General features: G+C 38.6%; 1 protein-coding gene across 1 annotated transcript in view; it reads left to right on the top strand.

Annotated features, from left to right (window-relative positions):
* The window catches only part of SLC17A8 (solute carrier family 17 member 8), a 530,762-nt gene that overhangs the window by 421,326 nt on the left and 85,433 nt on the right, over positions 1 to 24,003 (top strand). Inside the window, exons 10-11 of the mRNA XM_044087789.1 lie at positions 100 to 210; positions 14,892 to 15,019. Of these exons, the coding sequence (XP_043943724.1) occupies positions 100 to 210; positions 14,892 to 15,019 (239 nt within the window). The remainder of the gene's footprint in view (positions 1 to 99; positions 211 to 14,891; positions 15,020 to 24,003) is intronic.

Below are 24,003 nucleotides of genomic sequence, written 5' to 3'. Positions count from 1 at the left end.
TTGTTTCATGTCATTTTATTCCTGTTTCAAAGCAGAGGAATGTTGAACTTGTTCAGACATATGGTTCACATACTGATATCAACTTTTCTCTTTTTTCAGGGTTTGGTATGGAAGCAACTTTGCTCTTAGTTGTTGGATACTCTCATACCAAAGTCGTGGCCATCTCCTTCCTAATACTAGCAGTAGGATTTAGTGGTTTTGCAATCTCAGGTACAATGTATTCATATATAATCCACAGACTAAGGGAATGTTTTGCTGTCTGATACTTCTGTCAAATATAATAGGATGGTCATGTACACTTTTCAATTTTCATTAAAATGTGATGAATAAATATAGCAGCTTTGCCCTACTTTCTCTTTGTTGTGTGATACAGAGTGCATGTGCTGTAGTGCATGACATACATTCCAACTCCTTCATTAATCTTAATATGTTTTTGACAGGGATGTGATGACTAATTTATTGAATTCTGCTTCTGGATCAAAGATGGGGAATTCAGCCTTAAATGTCTCCATACCATCCTTGCTAAAGGTTTCACCCTCTCAATCCAAATTACTTATGTAATCAAACCTTAGGTTTGTGGCACTTCAGGAACATGAAAAATTTCCTGAGCATGAAAGACATATTAATATATTATTGTTATTAGTATATTATATTAGTATTTAATATATATTTCTATCATGTTGTGGTTCTTAGAAGGTTGTTAATGTAAATATATTTTTGTACACATTTTACAGTTTTTGGCATTGTACACGAGAGCATAATACATGTGTGGTGTGATGTATGATTTAAATAGTGGTTTAATTGTTCTTAGAATTTTTTATTATAGCATTATCTAACAGTTGTGAGTCATATTAATTATTTCTGGCATGGGATCCATATTTTTATTAATTTATATTAGTCTTTGTTCTACTACTATTTTATTAAAGTTTTTATGTATTATAAAAGTTCTTATGGAATGCTTAACTCAAAAACATTGCAGTGTACAGGACTCCCAGGTCAGTCACACCAAAGCCTCCTGTGCTCATTAAAAAAAATACTTAACCTTACAAGGATTTAAATCTCTTCCTTGTACTTCCACTGCCTCTGAGTGCAATGAAGTTACTTTTATGTTTAATCTATCTGATCACCTGTGACGCCTGTGCACTGGCCCAGAAATCAAGGACCCTCAATCCTTATCACTAGCAACAGTGAGGGGTGTGGATATTGGAGAGATAACAAGTACACACACAGTAAAGTGCAATTTCCCTTAAGAGCACACAGAGAGCACAGTCAGTCTGGGGCTGGTTTCTCCCTTTCTCTGCAGATCCCCAATAAGACTCCTCACTGGCACAGCTATAGGGTCCAGATCTCAGCTGAGTAGTCAAGCCAAAACCTCCAGCACCCTCTCTGTCCAGCCAGTGCTTCATGCTCCTGCCCAAGTAGCAAACACACACACACACACGCAGACACACACACACACACACACACACACACACACACACACACACACACACACACACACACACACACACACACACACGTTGACATTTGGTTTATATTCAAACACACAGACACTCCTGGGGAAGGCTGGCACATATTCTTCAGCTATGCCCCCTCCTACCAGGCTATAAGGTAACAATTAGTGTTACCAACTACTCTAATCAGCTACTATAAGGCCCTTTCCAAAGGGTGACCAATTTCACTGTGAAATATTACTGTTATGTTATCCAAATAGTAAATGTAACTGAGCAGCAAGACTATTGGAGTGGCTTGGACAGTATCACCAAATACATGCAAGTACTCCAGAGCTTAAATTATCTTTGCACAAAACAGCCACAGTTAAAAGGTTTAAAAAGATTGAATAATAAATAATAAGAGCACACGACAAATCTCATCAATTCAACACAGTGCTAATCAAGAGTTTAGAGATAACAGGAACTTTAAAACAATATTGTAAGATAGTCTGACATAAATACAGAAAAAACAGCTAGACTAATCTGGCTAAATTCCTGTCTAACTCTAAGAGAAATACTAAAGTCTAAGATCCTACTTACAGAGCAAAGCAAGTGCTGGTGAGCTGATGTCAGCTTTAGACAAAATCCAAAATGCTCAATCTTTCTCTCTGAGAAAGTCTTACATTGATAACACCCAGTACTCCTGAGCCATTTCACATTTCATCATTTTTGACACCTCTGCTGAAGTTTCCCAGGCTCACAGAACTCAAAATTTAACATTTGTTTGTAATCTTCCACCTGCCAGGAAACCACAGCAATAAAGGACAATTTATATATAAAACCTAGTGAATAACTCTTGTCCTAAGACAATAGAAAGAATTTCTTAGTCCAGACATCCTGTCTTCAAGCTTGAGATCAGTCACAAAATGCTTCACTTATCAGCTTTCTTCCAGCAGGCTGCACTGCGGTTACATTTTTGACAGAACATATAACACAGTTTTCTTAAATTTAGTTTTCATACATTTGTAAAAACACACCTCTGGATCATATTAATATTTACAGTGACACAGAATTATTTACAAAATTCTATCTGGCTGGGCTGGCAGCCTTCACATACCCCCCCCCCCCGGAGAACTCAAGCTAGTTTTCAAGTGACCCTTAAGAAATGTTGCTTGAGAGGGTTAGGTCTGAGTATACCTTACCCCATTCCCTGTCTTGAGAGCTCATCTATGCTGGCATTGCTAATCCTACTGTGGTGCTGCACTGACATATATGCTTGCAACCCTAGGTTCCATCTTAGCAACTTGGCATTTTGCTGGCTGGCTTGGTGTAACTATGTTAGGGGATTGTGATCTGTAACTACATTGAATTTCCTTCCATACAGATAATGCTGAAGTTTCTGCAGTGCCCACACTATGGGTAGACATTCCTTTTCTACAGCTGCATAGCATTCCTCCCTGGGTTGCAGCCTACAGCTGAGATAAAGCACATGGTGCTCTTCTCCCTCCGAAGAAATCTGGCTAAGTACAGCCCCCACCCCATGGTTCAAAGCATCCATCTGCACAATAACTTATTTGCTATTTGTCTAACACAGGGGGGGGTCTCCCAAAGCTTCTTTAAGCATCTGGAATGTCTGCTCACATGCTGTGGTCCACGCTACCTTATCTGGCCTGTTTTTCCTTGTCAAGTCTGTGAGGAGAGCATCTATGGTACTATAACTGTGGACAAACTTTCTGTAGTACTCTGCTGCCCTTACAAATGCTCTCACATGCTTTTTGGTAACAGGTGCAGGCCATGCCTGAATGGCTTCTACTTTGGCAGGTCCTGGCCTGATCTTACCACTCCCCACTCAATGTCTCAGGTAGGAGACCTCTGCCATACCCACCTGACTTTTCTGGGATTAATGGTCAACCCTGCTCTCTGTAGTCTGCCCAGCACCTCCCTGACATGCTGAAGGTACTCTTGCCAGGAATGGCTGTATATGGCAATATCATCTAGGTAAGCAAGGGAAAACCCTCCTGCTCCGGCTAGAATATGATCTACCAGCCTCTTGAAAGTTGCTAGGGCATTTTTCATCCCAAAGGGCATCTTTGTAAACTCATACAAGCCAAAAGGAGTCACAAAGGCTGACCTCTCTCTAGCACTGAGTGTCAAGGAAAACTGCCAGTAACCCTTGGTAAGATTAATGGTGGTAAGATACTTAGCCCCACCCAGGTGCTCTAAGGCTTCATCTATCCTAGGCATGGGATAAGCATCTGACTCTGTGTGTCTATTTAACTTCCTGTAGTCCACACAGAACCTGGTGCTGCCAGCCTTCTTTGGTACCAGCACCAGTGGGGAGGCCCACAGATTGTTAGAGTCCTTATTTACCCCTACTTCCAAGATTTCCTGTATCTCCTCCTTAAGAGTCTGTTTGACTCTCTCAGGCACCCTGTAAGGGGCCTGCCTAATAGGCCTTCGGGATCCTGTATCCACATGGTGCTTCACCAGGTGGGTGCACCCTGGTTTCTGAGTGAACATGTCCCCAAACACCTGTAACACTACTCATCTTTCTCAAACCTGGTTATGAGATAGCGGCTGGACATGGCTATCCCTTCCACTGAGGTGTCAGTCCGAGCCTCACTGAGGAGATCTGTCACCAGATCTCCCTCAGACTCCTCTTGTAATTCACTGCAAATACTCAGCAAAAGGTCCTCCCTATCATGGTAAGGGTTCATCATGTTAGCATGGTACAATTTGTGCTCCTACCTCCTACCTAGCAGTTCTACCATGTAGTTAACATCACTGACCTTCCTTACCACCTTGTAGAGTCCATCCCAAGCTGCCTGCAGCTTATTGTGTCTGACAGGAAAGAGAACCATTGCCTGCTGCCCTACAGCCTACTTTCTAGCTCAAGCATTCCTGTCATACCAGACCTTTTTCTGCTGTTGGGCTTCTGCCAGGTTCTCCTGGGCCAAGCCCATGAGTTCCCTGAGCCTTGTCCTGATGTTTAGGACATATGCCACAACGGACTCCTTGTGAGATTCACACTCACCTTCCCACTAATCACAGATTAAGTCTAGAGGCTCCCTCACCCTGTGCCCATACAACAACTTAAAGGGTGAAAAACATGTGGATTCCTGGGGAACCTGTCTGTAAGCAAACAACAGATGGGGCAAATATTTGTCCCACTCCCTCTTAAACTGGTCTGGAAATGCCCGTAGCATGGACTTGAGTGTAGAGGTTAATCTCTCAGTAAGACCATTAGTCTGAGGATGGTAGGGGTGGTCTTCAGGTGATTCACCCCACAGTACTTCCACAGACAAGCCAGCAGGTCTGACATGAAACTGGCAACTCTGTCAGTCAGTATTTCATTTGGGAAATCTACCCTGCTGAAAACCTCTAACACAGCATTTTCCACCTTTTCCACCTCAATGGAGGACAAAGCCACTGCCTCATGGTATCTTGTAGCATAATCTACTGCCACTAGGGTATACTTTTCTCCTGTGGAACCTGGGGTACTCAGAGGCCCGACAATATTCATAGCTACCCTGTGAAATGGCTCCTCAATCACAGGCAAAAGCATTAAAGGAGCTCTCACCTTGTTTCCTGTCTTGCCTACCTTTTGGCACTACTCACAAGTCCTGCAGTACCCTGTTACATCTCTGGAAATTCCAGGCCAATAGAAGTTCTGCATAATATGTCTCTTTGTACATCTTATGCCCATATGACCTGCAAAGGGAATATCATGAGCTATGACTAGAAGTGCCAAAGAGTAGGCTCTAGGCACTACCAACTGCTGTATCTTCTCACCTTCTACACTCTCTATACAGTAACCTTTTGTCCCAGTATACAGATTCCCCCTTCCCTTGAGAATCAGGTGTCTTACTAGCTACCTGCATCAGGCCTTGTAATGTAGGGTCTGAGAGCTGAGCCTGTCTCATCTCTCTCTTTGAAACCCTTCCCAACTCCCTTTCCACAGGAAATCTGGCATCTTCTGACAGTGGTGCCTCACTGGTCAGCCTGGGCACTACTACTCACCTCTGCCCTTGCAGTCATTCTGTCCAAGGGATCATCAGTACCCACAAGCAGCTATGGCTCACCTTCAGTCTCACTGCTACAGCGTATCTCACTCCCTGAAGTAACCACCTCACTAGTCCTGGCTGCAAGTATGTGGTCTGACTGGGTCTTCCCCAGGCAACAAGACCCACGTGCTTGTCTCCAAGCCTGACTGTGTGTAACTGCATGAGCACATGGTACTGCATTATCAAAATCATTCCCTATCAGGACATATGGAGTTATATCTTCAAGCACACCTACTTGATGGCTTCCTTTTCCACCCTCCCAGTCAAAGTGAACCCTAGCCAAAGGTATTTGGAATGGGGACCCTCCTAAAGCTCTGACTGAAGTAGACTGGCCAGGCAAGTAGTGCTCCTTTGTAACCATTGCAGGCTTCACAATGGTTATGTCAGAGGCTGTGTCTCTCTTAGCAATGGCCTCTTTGCCATTCGTTATGATAGGATATAACCTCTGGTGGTAGTTTGGTACCCTTGTTGTCTCAAGATGACCTACTATTGGCATTTTGTCTTTCCCACTTACTGGCTATCCCACCTTTTGTTCCCCACCTTGCATCTGTGGACATCTATATGCCATATGGCCCCATTAGTTGCATTTAAAACATTTAACCCTAGGTCCTGGACATGTACTTGTAATAGTGGCTTCCCCTGCTACTGGCAGAGTCTTTTGGGGCAGTCTGGGCTGCCCACCATGGGTTTCTTTAGGTGGTCCCTTTCTTATGCAGTGATGCCCTGCTTGCTAGGTATAGGTTTCCCTTCTTCCCCAATTTATCTGAAGTAGCACATTGTCTATCAGCTAACTAGATCCTCAAGTCCTCAGGCAAAGTGCTAAGGGCTTGTTCCCTCACGAAAAAGTTTGCCAGCCCTTGAAAAGTGGTGACCTAACATCCACTCACCTACTTATGAAAATAAGTGCTTAGTTCAGCAGCATATTCTCACATACTTTCATCTGCCTTGCGTCTATACTCACAAAACTTTTCCTATAAGCTTCAGGTGTTAGCTTAAAAAATTATAGCAAACAATTCTTAGCAGTATAATCAAAAAATTCATAATCAGATAATTTAGACAGCACAGTTCAGCTTTACCATGGAGTAAGGGGGTCAGGAAGCATACCCAGAGCCTTTGGTCAACATCATACTGTTTACATACCCTCTCAAACATATGAATGAAACTATCAAAATTATCCTCCTCTGTAAATTTTGAAATGAGTTTACTGATCCTTTTGTGCTTCTGGGGTCTGGTTACTCCCTTCCCCATTACCTCCATGACTCTGGGGAAGAGTCAGCATCTCCTTTTCGTGCTGCCTCTGTCTCTCCTTCTCCATAGCTTCCAGGCATAGCAGTTTCTCATTCCCCTCAGCCTGTAGACATTGCAGTCTCTCTGCTGCTTCTGTTTCCAAATGCCTGGCCTCAAAGTCACATCTCTTTAGCTCCAGAAGGATTTTTAAGTCCTCTGAAGAAAGGTTGAGCTGTCCATTCTTTGAGTGTGGTACATCTCCATGGCCAGTCTGATCATCCTCCTGGTTGCTATTCTGTGATGCAGCTGTGACCAAAGCTGCAATCAAGTCTGCTTTAGTCAGGTTTCCATGCACCAGTCCTTTAGCCTGGCACATCTCAGCCAAATGACACCTTGTCAGCTTACTGTACTCCTCTGCTGACATGCTTGCCTGCTCTCCCTGACTAACTAAGCTAACAAAAGAAATAAAACAATTGTGATCTGAATTCTGAATATTCACTGCATGGCTGATTTAGAGTACAAAAACACCTTCAGTGATCACTGTACACAAGCTACAGGAATTCACTATCCACACCACTACAAGCCAATTAGTATGTGATGTGGCTAACTCAGAACTATCAGACAATTAATATCTGATGTGGATATCCCACCAGTGCCAAACAATTAATATGTGACGTCCATGCACTGGCTCCTTGATTACTGGGCCAGTGCACGGGCATCACACCACCATCTCAAAAATGCTTATTAGCCCTTATTTTCCCAAATGACAAATTTGAAGTTTCTTGTGGGAGTGGTAAGATAATGCCACGTCCACTCTAAAGATAATACTTCTTTTGGATCATGGTAGTTTGAAGATGATGTCCCCTGAGAGGTGACAGTTAAGAAGAAAGACATGCACAGAAAAGGGGAAATCTAACTGGAGTGTGTCACATAATGGTGTCATGCACCACTGCATAGGACATTAGTTCCACTTCTCACTACCTAGTGTTTGTTAGCTTGCCTTGCTATGGAATCATCTGCTAGTTTCTACAAGAAAGTGTAGTAACAATGGAAAAGTTCTAAACCCACTCCCTGAAAAATGAACTCTAGCTTTGACTGCCCAGTCCTGCTTCTCTAAACCATTATCTACAGCATACAATCCATAAATTAAATTTGAAAATATACTTTTGGTCTGCAAACATCCATTGTTTGTTTGAGAACTGACCTCAACACAAAGCTCAGCAGAACCCAGGTCCTAGATAGCTCTACTTGCTCATAGACCAAAATACAGATACAGGTACATTATAGCTATATTCTGCCAGCTGATACAGTGTTGTGAACTTTGAAAGAACCACATCATAATGTAAGCAGCACATCTATTATGTTGTACTGCTATAGTTAAGTAGTTTAAGGTAATATGTCAGGAATATATGGTGTCCTGTGATGTGTGTGTGTGTGTGTGTGTGTGTGTGTGTGTGTGTGTGTGTGTGTGTGTGTGCGTGTGTGTGTGCCTGTGTGTGTGTTTTCAGAAAAAAAACGTACTTATTGATGTTACTCAGTTTAAATGACAATGCAATAATCTCCAACCAAAATAAATAAACAATAAAGAATAAAATATGAAGAGAATTATATCTAGAGAAATATGACCCAATAAAACATTTAAAAATCTCTTATGCAAGTCTAAAAAGTATATTTTCTGACATACCTCTTCAGTCTGACCTTCCTTTATAAAAACACAAGTTTACAATATAGGCTGTTTCTGGTACATACAAACTGAACACTATTCTTTGATATTAGAGCATGTTCCACTGATTTTCTGATTGTGTTACCTAATTTATCAAAGATATTTGCCAGTGTAAAGTTATCTATAGTTTTCTAAATTTTTTCATCATCTATTTAAATAATAGTGTAGCATATGTTGCTTTTTAAGTTCATCTTGATTTCACTAATGTTTCTGTACATGCCAGATTTATTGTTGCACATACTTCTCAACTGCCCAGATTTTTGCCTTATATTTTTGGTCTTTTTCTCATAAATTTTGTGGTTTTCTGGATTTTTGTGACAAATCAGTGAGCACTGAATTCACTAAATAATGAGAGAAGTTTGAATTTCATACTTCATATCCTTCAGAAAATGTATGGTAACACAATACTTTTTATACTAGCAGTTTGCTGAGTTTTAAAGAGCATTATTTAAAATCTGTCCCTATTTTTAGGGCTTTGTTTTCCCATTATTTCTGGCTTTGTCCAGATTTTTGTGCTAAGAGGTTAAGAGCTCTGCTGTGTCATATTACCAGGTTTGTGGATCATTGTTGTTTCATGCTTCATTATTTTTCCTTGTTCTTCTACAAGAGACTCATCTTAAAGTCTCAAGTCAATTATTTATACCTGCTTTATATGTTTGTATTGCAAAAAAATATAATTTGACAGTTTGTGTCACAATCTTCAAAGACCAAGGAAATTACTGTGAGTTGCTTATCTTTTATTTTTATAACAGCCCTACTTAATATTTTCTGCTTCCTAGACAGTATATACACACACACACACACACACACACACACACACACACACACACACACACACACACACACACACACACACACACACACTTCAAATCAATGTGAAAATACGCTGAATGAATATTAGAAACAAGCAAAAAAAGATTGAAGCTAACCTGACTGAAAAAAGATAACAAACTATTCTCTTCTTGTGATCACTGAAAACAGAAAAAAAAACGAAATAATCTCTACAGACCTCATTTTTCTGGATATGGATACTGTTAGGGAAAGGGTTTTTGGTAAGGATATGTCCAGTGTTCTGGTCAGGGGGAGCAGTAGGACTAGAGTTATCACAAATGTGTAAGGCTATACAGGAAGCTTCAGCTTACTCATATTTGCACCTGTAACCCTGCCTTTGCCCCCTAACCCCAATTCTACACATTATCTTGCCAGAACTCTTTTCTAAATAGTAAAACTAAACAAGACACTCATAAGAACATAAACATTCTTGCACATACACCATCACGCAAAGAAAACATTCAGACTATCACCTTAGCTAGCCCTTATCCTTACCCTAACTAGGAAACACTGACACACACAAACTCACATCCTAAAAAAATAAACGCACAAAAAATTAGATCTATCCATTTCCCTAGCCTTAAAGCTAACCCTAACCCACAAGCACTCACATGCACACTCCCACTATTAATGCTGAAATTTTCAGTAAATCCAGAAACGTCTACATTAAAAGACGTCCCCACTTACCTTCATGCAAGCATAGGCAACACATCACAGTAAGACTTAATGAGCTGATCAAATGAATGCAAGTCAACAAAACCAACTTTTGATTTAAATTACCAGGTATACACTCTATAGGCAAGACATGCATTTGACAGCATACACTCTAAACAGATAGATATATAGACAGATAGAAATAGCTGTAGGTATATTTATATTTATATCTGGCACTGTTAAAATAAACTTCATTTATTTTAGCTCATTTCTATGAACAAAAATAATGAAAATGGTTTATTTTTAATTGCGCCAGAGTCCTCTGTTTTCAAGAACTATGTTATCATGGTTTCTGCACAGACTGGGGCATAAACACCCCAAGATGGGGTCCAGGAAAGTAAATAGTGTGTGAAAAAAAATAGCCAGGGAATTGTTATGGCTAGGCTTGTATAGGCCCTAGGGCTAATAACCTAGTACCAATCTATGAACCTATAAGACAGGAAACCCCAAGGTGCACAGATAACTAAAATGTTGTTGATGTTGTGTCTTTCGGCTTTTCCCGGTTAGGGGATGCCACAGTGGAACTCCGGTCCACTAATGATTGGCAGTAGATTTTTACATGCCGAGTTGCCGGCCCTGATGCACAACCTTCAACGAAGGTACGCCCATTCATGCATGTCTCTACACAGAAGACACTTTAGCTGAGAATCGAACAGGACAATGTCTTACTGTGAGGCGACAACGCTACCGCAGTACCACCACCGCAGTTGCACAGATAACTAAAATAGATATAACTAAAATATGGAACAGAAAACACACAATCCAGCAACACAGCAGAGCAACAATTACATCTAACATTAGTACTAATGTCTTTTACAAATATGGCATTATAAGTTAGTTGTGTACTATCCTTAGCCAAAGAAATAGCCTACTTTGAGTACCCTCTGTGAGCTAACCTCTGTCCCAGTAACACTCGTGATGTAACCAAGATTGCTTACTACAAATCGTCTTAGTTCTCAAAAATTGAGAATATGGAATATTTTTCTTAGTATGGGTTGAGTGACAACTAGAGGGTAACAACAAGGAGTTTTTGGTAAAAGGTTTTGCAAACAATGTGGTAATTAAACTACTAGTTAAGGTTTTGCAGACAGAGACCTCCAAATAATTCATTGTTAACAAACTGCTGCTAAAGGTAAAAAACAAACTAACATAAATCGTCATTATTTAAATATGTAACAAAATTAATTCCTCAGGGAAGTATTCTGCAAAAGGCAGCAATCATCTAAATAGCACTACCATATATCCATATGTGGTAAACATTATCAGATGCAGAATAGATCTTTTTGTTCTAAAAAATCAGCATAAGTATGGGCAAAATCATCACCCTCATTTGTTCTTTTCAACTGATGTTAACAATTGCCATCAATATAAAAAAAACATTAGATATTAATTACTAACTCTATAAGGGCTGGAAGAAGTTCATTAAACTCTGCAGGATAAATAGATGCAATTTCTAAATAAAATCTAACAGCTTCAATACCTATTTGATTCGGAATACAAGTGTCTAAGGACTCAACATCTAAACTGTAGGGCAATGTGCCTTCTTCCACATGTATGTTAGACACTAATTTCAAAAAATAAAAAACAAGCAACTGGTCACTATCACCATTAAAATAAACAAAACAAAGTATTATGAATGGAAATGGCACCACCATAAAAATAAAAACTAAGACTTTAGCTCAAATCAATAAAGAAGAAAAAAGTCTCATCCACAGTACTAACTTTAGTGCTTTTGTTTTTAATTCACAGAGTTCATCACATCTTATCATTCATTAAAAATGCCATATTTAACCTAACTCAAGTCACATGACTAGATTCTTAACATAACAACACTCTACCAACCATACAAAATATAAATTCCATACATTTTATGATTTAAAACATTGCTAATGTTAATACTTTGATTTACTTCTGATAAAGGAAATGTATCAATTAAAAGCTGACACTTTAATTCTAATCTCTGATCACCACCCCTTGCATTAACAAAAACTTTTTCTAATACCAAAAATAAAAAAAAAAAGATTGCCCAGAACATAAATGCTTTTTTGCTTTAGGTATTATTAAAAGTTTTTCTTAATCCAAGGGTAATGGTTGGAAAAATACTTTGGAAAGATTAGAATTAAAATGAAGTCACTTGACTTGAGGTAGGTTTTAAATACTGGCATTTTTAATGAGTGCTACTTTCTGATGAAGTCTGTGAGTTTAAGATGAAAGTGCTAAACCTAGTACTGTGGATGTGACTCTTTATTCTTTGTAGGTTGGAGCTAAAATCTGAATTTTATTTTTACGGTGGTACCATTTCTGTTCATCATACTGTGCATCTCATTTGGTATTTAACTATTTTGTTTTAATTTTAAAAACTTATTTGTATCTTGTATTTTTGAACAAACCGCACATAATAATGGTTTCAATGTTGACTCTAAAAATACAGATAAAGGTTCAGTAAGATACCCAGAAACAGAAACAATAGGTCAACCAGCAACAGGATCCCTTTGCTAGAGAATCTTGGGTAACAAATGAGGTGAAACCCCCCCATAGTTGCCACATCAAGTCAATAGTAGTAACACCTTCTTCCATAGATGTATAGAGAAAACTACTAATAGTATTCTTAACATAATCCATGGGGTTTATAAATAGTTGGTGGTAGAAAGAAAGTGTACTAAGTTAATGCTGTGCTTCAATAAAATAAGATGTCATTTTTAACACAAGTAGGTTTACTGTATTACATCAGATTTAATTATGTTGATGTATGCAGTTAATCAATGCCATGCAGCTTGCTTGAGCATAGCAGTCTAAGTGAATGGGTATGTTTCATTCAGTACACTGATAAGTTACACTATACTTACATGTCCTTGATTTTCCAGAAAGTTCCTAAATTTGCTTTTCATTATTGCCCAATCTCTCATAAAATGTTTAATTTTTTGGTAATTCACTGTGAGTTAGTCAGTCTCTAATGCCAGATAATAGAGTTTCCTAATTTTTATTGTTCAGAAAATATATGTTACTACAAAACCTGGTGCTCTATTAATTTTAAGTAAATCAGAGAAGTAGACTTTTATGTTAATAAGAGCAAAATAAAGATAATAAAAATTAATAAATTAATTAATGAATTAATTAATTAATGCATTGCCCTGGTGTTGGACGTTTGTCCCCCCATCATTATTTTTGGCATTGTCCAGAATTCTTGAGCACTTCCATTATGAGTGGATGAAAGCAAATGTACCAATGGTCAGAATCCCCAAACAGCATTTACCAAAAAATATACCAACTGCATGGCCATACCAACTCAAAAAAGGGGGAAATTCCCCCAAAGGGACATCACTGTTGACAAAACTCACTGACAGTGATTTCCTGTGGAGGAACTCCAATCATCAGCAAGTTAAACCTCAAGCAATTGGAGTTCAAGCATTCAATTTTAATCCAAAAGTAGGTTACCCTTCTCGAGCAGAGAAGTTGAAAGGTATGACAATGTATGTTTTCTCCAAGTTCACCATACAGTGTAGTAAGCAAGTTTCCCTTTTCTTCACTGTTGTGACATCTTGCAGTTGGCATATTTAAAGTTGTGAGTGTATTTTTAAAAAATATATAGCAACATCTGATTCTATTTATAATGATTTTACAGTTTCTTCAACTACTTTCTATTCCTATGAATCATAACCAAAAGCAAGTTTTGAGTTCTTAATGATGATAGCAATGATTTAAAAATAATATCAACTTATAATGTTGGCCCCTATAAATCTGACTATAACACCATTGCTGTAAGAACAGATTGACATATTAGCATCATTGATAGAAAGGTTAAAACAATAATTTGAGGTCAGAATGCTTATTGCTTATTGCCATATGACAGCATATTCTCTACCTATAAAGGCAATAAAGTCAATCAGATTGGGGGGTTTGCTTTGGAAACTAATCAGAATGTGGAAGATAAAGCTGTTTTTAGAGACTGTTTAAGTTTATTCATTTGAACACAGGAGATCTTCACAAATGGATTTTAAGAAGGAGAGGTCCTTTAAATTGTTTGAACAGCAATCTGGTCCAGTCAGGAAGGGCAACAACCAATCTACAGAGGTCAAACATATTATCCATTGAGGAGATAATGTCCAAATTGCATTGGATAACTGACAGTGAATTCCCTTCAGAGAGATGGAAGACTTTTTAAACAATAAAAATTCTTTCCAAAGTCTTTTAATTTGCTCTTAATAGGCAAGTAAATTTAACATGCACATTAGTAGATTTATGACTGTGTTACACGGAAAGTAAACTGACAGTATTTGTTTCATAGTATTAATGTCTGATGTCCCAATGTAATGCTCTAAAAGTCCTTTAAATTGCAGTCTGTTACATTCTAACCATTTGCACACTATTGAAAAAAATCATTGCCATATTCTATTTTCAAAGCAGAAACTGAAATATTTTAGTAAACTGTTTCCCATGTGCCGGGGTGCCATTTGCATGCAATCTGCACATTGCCCCACTGCCTGCCTAGATGTTCACTAGGCACTTTGGTTTCATTCAACACACCAGAAACATGCCTTACATGATCTGGTAATCCTTTAAGCTGTATGTTGGCATGCTTATCAGTTATAACCGAGTGTGTGTGTGTGTGTCCGTGCACTTGCAGGTGTGTCTTCATGTGAATTTGCTCATTATAGTATTATATTATGATACCTATTATGTGTGTGTGTCTGTGCATCTGCATATGTGTGTGTGTGTGTGTGTGTGTGTGTGTGTGTGTGTGTGTGTGTGTGTGCGTGTGTGCGTGTGTGCATGTGTGTGTGCTCGCGCTCGCGTGTGTGAGCATGTGTGTCCTCTGAGAACAATTGAATTGTTTAAGGTTATTTGCCATTTCTGGCATGAGACAATTACTTAATAATTATTCTTGTTTTATCTTTACAGGATTTAATGTCAATCATTTAGATATAGCACCACAGTACGCCAGCATCCTGATGGGAATATCTAATGGGGTTGGAACTTTATCCGGAATGGTGTGTCCAGTTATAGTTGGAGCACTGACGAAGCACAAGGTAAACTTTGCATTGCAGCTTACTTATCCTGTGATTTTCACAATACTATTTGACCTCTAAGTAATATGTTCTACCACATTAGACTAGCTGCTGTTATGATGTCAGCAACAGTTTTCATAGAAGTTGTTTCCTCTATGAAATTGCCTTAATTGATTTTTAAGGTGAAAGACATCACCGTAATACTGCACCATACTAAAAGACATTTTGATCCCAGATGGATTTTTTTTCAGTAGAAATATCTTGTATCATGCATTTGATTGATGAATGGGGATTAGCTTAGATTGTTTTATATGATACTTCATGTCATTATAGGAAAGAATGAACATTATTCTGAAATACTAAGACTGGTACTTTGCTTGTATCAAAACTAGTACAAACTGTCTAGACGTGTGGAAGTATTCATTGGGAATCTTTATTTTTAGTAAATAGGAGGAGAAAGTAATGAGTAAACATATAACTGTACTTTAACAGGAAATCATTAGTTACACCAGATGAGACAAAGCCCTGAATTTGTACTTGCATAACTGCTGTACGTGAAAAGTACTGCTATGTCTTTATGCAAATTCAGTGATCGCAGGTTTTTCACAATGATTATGGAAATGTGAAGGTGTTTAAAAAAACTCCTACTTACAGCAACATCATAAAGTAGCTGTAATTAATCCTTAACTGCAGAAAGCACACTGACAATGCAAGGTTATAATGCCCCTCAACACATTTAGACCAGCTACTATGCAGTCTGGGACTAAAGGTGGAGGTGTCTCAGTTTACTTCAGAAATAAATATACCTCAAGGTTGATCAAACAGGACAATGCACTTGAGCTTCTCCATGTTCAAATCACTGTAGGCAAAATTCCATACCACTTCCTTGCAAGCGGGTCCCCCTCTATGACCCAGGAAATCCATAACATGTATTTAAACTTAGTGGAAGCACTTATCATTCAACTCTATACCATATTCATTGGTAACTTGGTAACTTTAATTACCCCAGTATTAAATGGAATCATATTCAACGCCAAACATACAGACACAGAGATTCCAGGATTTTGTATACGCACATCCCTGGACCAGATTGTCACTATACCAACCAGGGGTGCAACCATACTGGATCTGGGCCTCACTAATACAGGAGAGTGCTGCATGCCCCCTAGTGTAATGCCTTTAATGGTAAGTTCAGTCCACAAAATGGTCTCATTTGAAGTAAAAATAAAACCCGGGACCACAGCTAACCCTGAAATATTCAGGAACTACTGTAAGGCTATTTTTCAACTATTACGTGATAACCTGGCAAAACTACTATAAACCCTAAGAACACTGCTTCCTACACAGAACTGTTCACAGAAACCCTAGACAAGCATGTTAATATCTGTATTGAGGCAGCTGTTCCCACCAGGAAGAAGTATAAAACTAACTCAAAAAATAAGCCACCCTGCTGGAATCACATTAATAGGCTGTATAACAGAAGGAAGAAAATCATGGCAAAAATAAGGAGGTGCAACAATTAGCAGGATAAAACCACTCTCAACAAACTAAACAAACAACTCAGAGGACAAATAAAGTCTACCAAAGCCGAATCTGAGATGAATTTGCCCTCTTAGGCCAAGGACAACTATAAAGCATTCTTTAGATATGTCCTCAACCTCAAAGGCAACACACAATTGTGTGCAGAGCTCATTGTTAATGGAGCCACCTATACTGAACCAAGACATACAGCAAACCTACTGGCCAACAAATTTAGGTCCAACTTCCCTCCTCTTTCCCCCTCAACCTTCCCTCAGGAAATACTATCAAATATAGCTCACCCTGCTATCACTAAGGAACAGGTCCTTAATGCTCCCTCTGAAGCCTAGAACACTACATCAGTGGGCCCAGACAATATCCCAGGATGCCTTCTAAATAGCATGAAACATGACCTATCAGGCCTCTGGAATTGCTATTTAAATGCAGCCTCCAAACAGGCTTTTTGCCTCATGAATGAAAAACAGCAACAGTCATCTCTCTACACAAACGTAGGCCATCTACAGACCATGGAAACTACAAACCCACAAGTCTCACTAGTCTCATATGCAAAGCCATGGAAAGAATTATGATGGAAATGATCAATAATGACATAAGAAGCCTCCAGATACTGGACCCATCCCAATTTGGTTTCATCAAGGGCAGGTCATGCCTATTCAACCTGGTGGACTTCTTTGAGATATTCACTAATGAGGGCAAAATGGTTCACACTGACTACCTTGACCTGACTAAGGCATTTGACACAATAACCCACCTGGACATAGTTGACAAACTCAAGAGCTTAGGTACAAACCCTTATGTTATGCGGGAATAGCCAGATGGCTGACAGGACCCAGTAAGTTAGAAGTGGAGAGTCCACCTCTAAAAAGAAGTCAGTCAAAAGTAGAGTCCTTCAGAGATCAGTCATGAGACCACTCCTTTTTGGCATTTACTTCTCTGAAGTCAAGGTCAGTATCAATGGCCTCTGGCTGACTAAATTTGCAGATGATTGCAAATTAGGAGTTGTCATTAAATTCCCCATTGACACAAATGTTCTTAAGGAAGGGCTGGCAGACAAATAACTGGTGTCAGAGTAATGCAATAAAACTAAATGCCAAGAAATGCATAGCAGTATCCTTCTGGAAGTCATCCATCTGTGGTAACTATCATGTTGATAATACACCCCTAAGAGCTGACCTAGTAGTCAGAGAGTTGGGGAAACACATTGACAGTAATCTAGCCTTTGACCATAACGTGTATACAGTAGTGAGGAAATCATTCTCTGTTGTGTAACTTATAAACAAAGGTATGGCATCTAGATCCAAGAAAGTAATTTTTCTACTGTATTTGGCATTCATCAGACCTATCATTGACTGCAGTGTTTGTACCTAACCAGGTACTGGGCATATCCAGCAACTGGAACAACCACAGAGATTCCTCACTAAAAAAATACAGGGGGTAAGTAACACATCCTTTGCAGACTGACTTAAGGCCATATCCTTGTATTCTGTCTCATACAGGCTAATGAGGGGACATCTATACAAGGCATTGTCAGACCCCACTATGATGGACCTCCTGCATATCCACAAAACAAACAGCATCAGAATTACCTGTTCTAAAGACTTAAACCTTGCTTGTGATATAAATAGGACCTGCTGGAGAGACAGGTATGTATCCCAGAGATTAGTCCTTCTCCAGAACAGGCTCCAGATCCATGTGAAGTAGCGTTCTTCCCTAACCCTATTCAAGTGTCACTTAGATGGGGAACAGAAAATTCATCCCTGGTTTGGCACCTATGTCTCTAATGAACACAGGCAACCTGTAAATGTTTAATCTCCCAGTTCCGTGCTTACGCTTATCAAGGGTACCAGAACTTGTCAGAGATTTGGGAGAAATGGCTAGGCTTAAAAAGGCCTTTGTGATCATTAGCCTGGTAAACATCTATGAACCTAAGTATGTGCAAAGTACTATGCGAAAGTGCTTTGTTACACAGAGTTTTTTAAAAGGAATACATTCACATTTCATTTGCATGGTGAATAAATCATTACTTTTAAAGTTACTTATATCTATTTCTGGTTCTGTCCTTTAACTGTTGTTTACCTTTATTTAAACAATAAATCTTAATGTTATGCACTATTTATTTCTGTAAGCATTACTTTTGCAGTGTCCCCCTTTTTTCACTTCTGCATAAATAAATCTTGCTGTATGTGTTATTATGAACTTATATTAATTTCTGAGTGATTTTAGGTGATGAAATGTCCCAGAGTATATAGGATGAGCATGGATTATGCAGACTCAACTGCATCTGATTCCATTTTTTACTAGAGTTATACATGCATTCACAAGGAAAACTGAGCACCACTGAGGTCTTTATAACTCGGCTCAGTGTCTTTACAACTACCTGAGTCCTGGTTATATGGATAAGATGACTAACACACTCATGTGTTACCGTCATTCATAGACATACACATACAAAAACCCTAATTTGCATACAGCAAGTTTAAATGACCCTGAATTTATGCAAATAAGTTCATGACCACAATATTAACTTGTGATCAGTCGAGATAGGCAGCAAATGGTTTATGAAACTAATAAATTAATCTGGTAAGAAATAAAACTAATGACTTTCAGCTGTTCCTGGTTAGGGGTTGCCACAGCAGAACTCTGGTCGGCTAATGATTGGCAGTGGATTTTTACAGTGCCAAGGTGCCAGCCCAACACCCAACCTTCAAAGAAGGCACACCCATTCATGCACATACCTACCTGCATGTATTTAAACATGACTTGATGAGAACATGCAGACTCCACATAGAAGGCGCTCCAGCTGAAAATTGAACCGCAAGACCTCTAGCTGTGAGGCGATAATGCTAACCGCTGTACCACAGCGACCTCTTTAATTTAGTAGGAATTAAATAGCAAAAATGCTAGAAATTGTTAGGAAGCAATTCATATTAATATTAAGAGTATAGTGTTTACTTCTGGAATTGTGTTTGTTATTGATTAGATGGTCAGATGTGAAGAACTCATGTCACTACTGATTAAGTGAGCAGCATTTATGAATTGAAATTCATGACAGCAGAACTGAAATGTAGATTGAAGTAGTCATAATTGCAATGTGAAATATATTTTGGAAATTCATTTTGCTGGCTTGTAGGGATTTTGCCATACATGATATAAGTCATAATTTGCAGTCATTATAGTCTGATGTATTTTCAAGAATGTGTTGTTTCAAGATGTGTGTTGCTTTACTGGGGGATTGCTGAGTGTCACTCCTGAATGAAAAGCAACAGCATGGTAGTGTTAGTGAAAGACTGCAAGTCTGTTAGTAAAGTGCTTGCAATACTAGCATGAAATGTGTTCATGATATTGCACAGATTACCACAACACAACTTTAACTTGATGGATTGGGACTGGCATGTCTATATCAATATGGATGTTGTGTTACCAAACCTGGTTTTGTACACAGATCTTTGATTTATTTGTGATGAAAGTAGAAATGCTTTCATTGCTGTGTTGTTTGACTGATGAATGGGTGAAAACTTTCAGTGTATGACTTTGGCATGTTGCTTTAGGTATATTAATGATGTAACAGCAGGGATCCAGACAGAGAAAGGATAATTTTAGCCATGAGGTAAGCTGCATTCTCATGGCAGCCCTTACGACATACAGCATTCTCTTTTTTGGAACAGGGAGACCCAAGCAAGCTGATAGGGCAAATGCCTGGAGCCATGTGGTTACAATATAAATGCTGTTGGTAGAAGGAGCTGTACAGTAACACAGTGCAAGAAGAGTGTCAGTGATATAGCAGGAAATGCAGGAGCAAAGGAAAGGCACAATGCAATTGCCCATAGCAATACTGGGGGGGAGCATCCCACACTTATCCATTTAACACTTGATGAGGAATACCTCCTCTCCCTTTGTGGGGATGGCTGTGACAAAGATAAGACTATATCAACAAGTTTAGAGCATATTATCAGCAGAATGGTTGATGGATGATGATGATGATATATTTATCAGACAGCCTGAGGACAGTGGCATACAGCTGACAAGTATAATGGCAGGATCTAACACCCCACAATATGTTAGTAAATCTGCAGAAAGTGACACTGGATCATAGTGTCAAGCATAGCGAGACGTTATACTACATGTTACTCATGCATCTCTACTCCATGGTCTTCAACCCCACAGGACCACCTTCTGGTTGATGTCAAAAATTCAGAAGTAGCAGTGTCTATAGTGACATCTTTACAAAGGTATGCCAACTGTAGGCTTATGTCACAGCTACCCCAGGAAACATAAAACATTGGCTGCCTAACAGCAAATGTGGCAAGATATTGTTCAGGAACAGTGCATGACCACAGAAAGTCAGCTAGAAATGGTCAGAATACTGTATGGTGTAAGTTATAATTTATGGCAGTATATGCAAATGTTAGAGAATATGGATAATGACATGGTTAGACAGAGCAGTCATATCCAACTCCATGCGTATAATAGTCAAGACATTACAGACTCAAATTGAAGTCAGTTTTGGAAGGGACAGAGAACATTGTCCTTTCTGCATGTCCAGACATTTGGGGGTATATGGTAGTGGAAATAGTAGGAGGGGTAAACATTTCATGCAGATCACATCAGTATTCATCTAAACATAACAGAACCATTCATCTGAGGTCCTGGTTTTGCAGCACTTTGAGATAAGTTTTTGAGGATCACTTTCATTAAGTTGGTTATGTCATTGCAGCAATTTACCATTCAGCTCATATGACAGCCCCTCATCAAGATCACATGCAACTTCACCTACCCTATATTTAGAAGATGTTTATGACATATTCTACCATGACCTACTGTAAAAAGAGCCAGATACAGAACTAGGCAACTTAGGTAGTCACCTATGGCCCACTGGCTGGGAAGGGCCTGCTGGCCAGGGTGGCTGCCACAACATTTACTTTTAAATTAAAAAAATAACATGTCTTCTTTTAAAGGAGTTTGTCTTTAAGAACACCCTCTGCATACAACATTGTGCATCCCCATATACTCCTGCTGTTGTTTTCATCAATGCACATACCTGCTGATTGCTGATTGCTTCTTTTTCTATAATGCATCCACACATAGAATTTAAACATGTGACTACTTCTATCTGCAGAACATTATTATTAGTGTGTGTGTATGTGTGTGTGTGTGTGTGTGTGTGTGTGTGTGTGTGTGTGTGTGTGTGTGTGTGTGTGTGTGTGTGTGTGTGTGTGTTTGCCTGCAGTCTGTAAAATGCCCTAATTAGGAACAGCAGTTTAGTTAATTTACTGAGGCTCTAACCCTGTATTTTATTTAGAGGAGACTAGAGCCTGAATCCTCTACACCAACTATCAGACTATGAGTTTCAGTGCATTTTCAAGGAATTGTGAGTTTCAGTGCATTTTCAAGGAACCGTGAGCTTCAGAGGAAGATAAGTTTACTGCTGCTCATGCTAAGTCTGTTTTCAATGTACAACCTTTTTGTTTAGCAAATGGTTGTTACTGTTTTTGCTACAGAATTTAAAAGCAGTTTTAGTAGCACAACAATTAGCATGCTTTCTTTTGATCAGAAAGAGTGAGTTGTATTCCCACACCATGTAGATGGATTGCTAATACTGTGCTATACTTTGCGGGAATGGTGGGAGGTCCTGCAGTCCTGACTGTGTCCTCTTTTGGATTAGATACCCTAATAACTATGAACCTGTTGTTGGTTTGCCATCTATTCCCTATTGCAATATTACCAGCTTACAATTTTTTTAATGTAACATAGGTAACATTCTTCAAGGGCAGCAGGCATCGCAGGCACTGAATTTAGATGAAATACCGAAATATAATGTTATTTTCTAGTAGCAACCTCTTCCTTAGTTACAGATCTCTTTAATGTGAAATAATTTAGATGATATTTACTTCTGCAGAGATTGTGCATATTGACTGATGTTGGTGTTTGAAGGGCCTTTTGCAGTTGAAATGTTCTGTAATGGGCAGTTTAGTCATTACTGGTTCATATGTTTTGTTAATTGCTTACTGGAAAAATGTTCAAAACTACAGATTTAAAACGCTGTCTAATAAGTGGTGCTATATTCTGCAAGGAATATAATTTAATACAATCAGAACATATGCATGTATGCATGCATGTCCTAAAAAGTGTGCAGGGGTCCTATGGTTTGAAAGGTAAACTTAATCTGCTACTGGACAGATGCATTTTCTTTGAATGTGGGTTTCAATGCCATTTCAATGAATGTGAGTTTCAAGGGCAGAGTTTACTCTTCATGCTATGTCTGTTTTCATTGTAAGACTGTATTTTTTTGTTTTGTTTAGCAAACAACTATATGTTTGTGCTATAAAATTTGAAAAAAAGGTTTAAATTAATTCTCTCTCTCCCACTTTTTAAAAGAAATCTAAAACACTACTTCAATAACCACTGGTTATGCTTCTGTTGTAACCCTGACTAACATTTTCTTGCCTCTGATCTTCTACCTTCTCCAATTACAAAACTTCTTAAAATACTTCTATATCCTTTTCTCTCATATAAATTATACATGTATACAAGTATACTAGTAAACTATGACCTACTAAGATTTTTTCCTAATAAGAGTACCTTATAAAAAAAAAAAATGTTATTCATCTATATTTTATAATTTTCTTTACCAATTTCTTTAGCTTACACATTCTGTTATTAAGTACAGCTGTTTAAAACTGTTTTTTATGTTATAATTATTGCTGCATAAGACTGTCTCTATGCTATTTTTGTTAAATTGTATGTTATTTCCTGGAGCTTTTCTCCCCGGGCCTCTACTGAAAATGGACATATATCCAGTTAGACTAGCCCGGTCAACAAATGTAAAATAAATAAAAATAAATAAATAAAATTTCAAATATCTGTAATCATTGTAGAAGTAAAGAAGAAGATAGTATGCACAGCGTGTACAATGAGAGGTATGAACAGTGTTCGTGGGAAATGGGGGAAATAGACAAGTAATGAGGCACTGGAATGGCTGTGAGGGGGGAATTGGTGCTGAGGGGGGTGCTGTATATGTGTGTGTGTGTCTGGGGGGGATCTTTTACCCTGCCTAGGGCCCCACTTGACCTTAATCCAGCTCTGACTGTGAATCGGACCATACCTTTCAAATACTTGCAATCTGACTTTTAACACAGTGATGTCAATGCTTTACCTGAAAAGCAATGCATTATTTAAAAATTACTAAGTAAACTGAAGGGAAAATAGGCAGTATATGTGAGTGTAGAACATAACCTGGTATTAAGAGTCTTTGCATCTGCATGCATTTTATTTCACATAGTAAAAAGAAAATAAAAAAACTGCTGAAAACAAAAAAATTCAAACTGCTCAGCACCAGCTCTTTTATTTTGCCAATCAGTCTGGTACCTCATCCATTTGCCTTCACAAGATTTAAAACACGATTCACATCCACTTCTTTTATACAGATACAAACCTCATTAAACTCATTTAACAAGCAATAAATCGAT

Source organism: Protopterus annectens, chromosome 11.part0 (assembly GCF_019279795.1).
Source record: "Protopterus annectens isolate FY-2018-M chromosome 11.part0, PAN1.0, whole genome shotgun sequence".
Lineage (NCBI taxonomy): Eukaryota > Metazoa > Chordata > Ceratodontiformes > Protopteridae > Protopterus > Protopterus annectens.
This window is presented reverse-complemented; position numbering and strand designations above follow the sequence as displayed.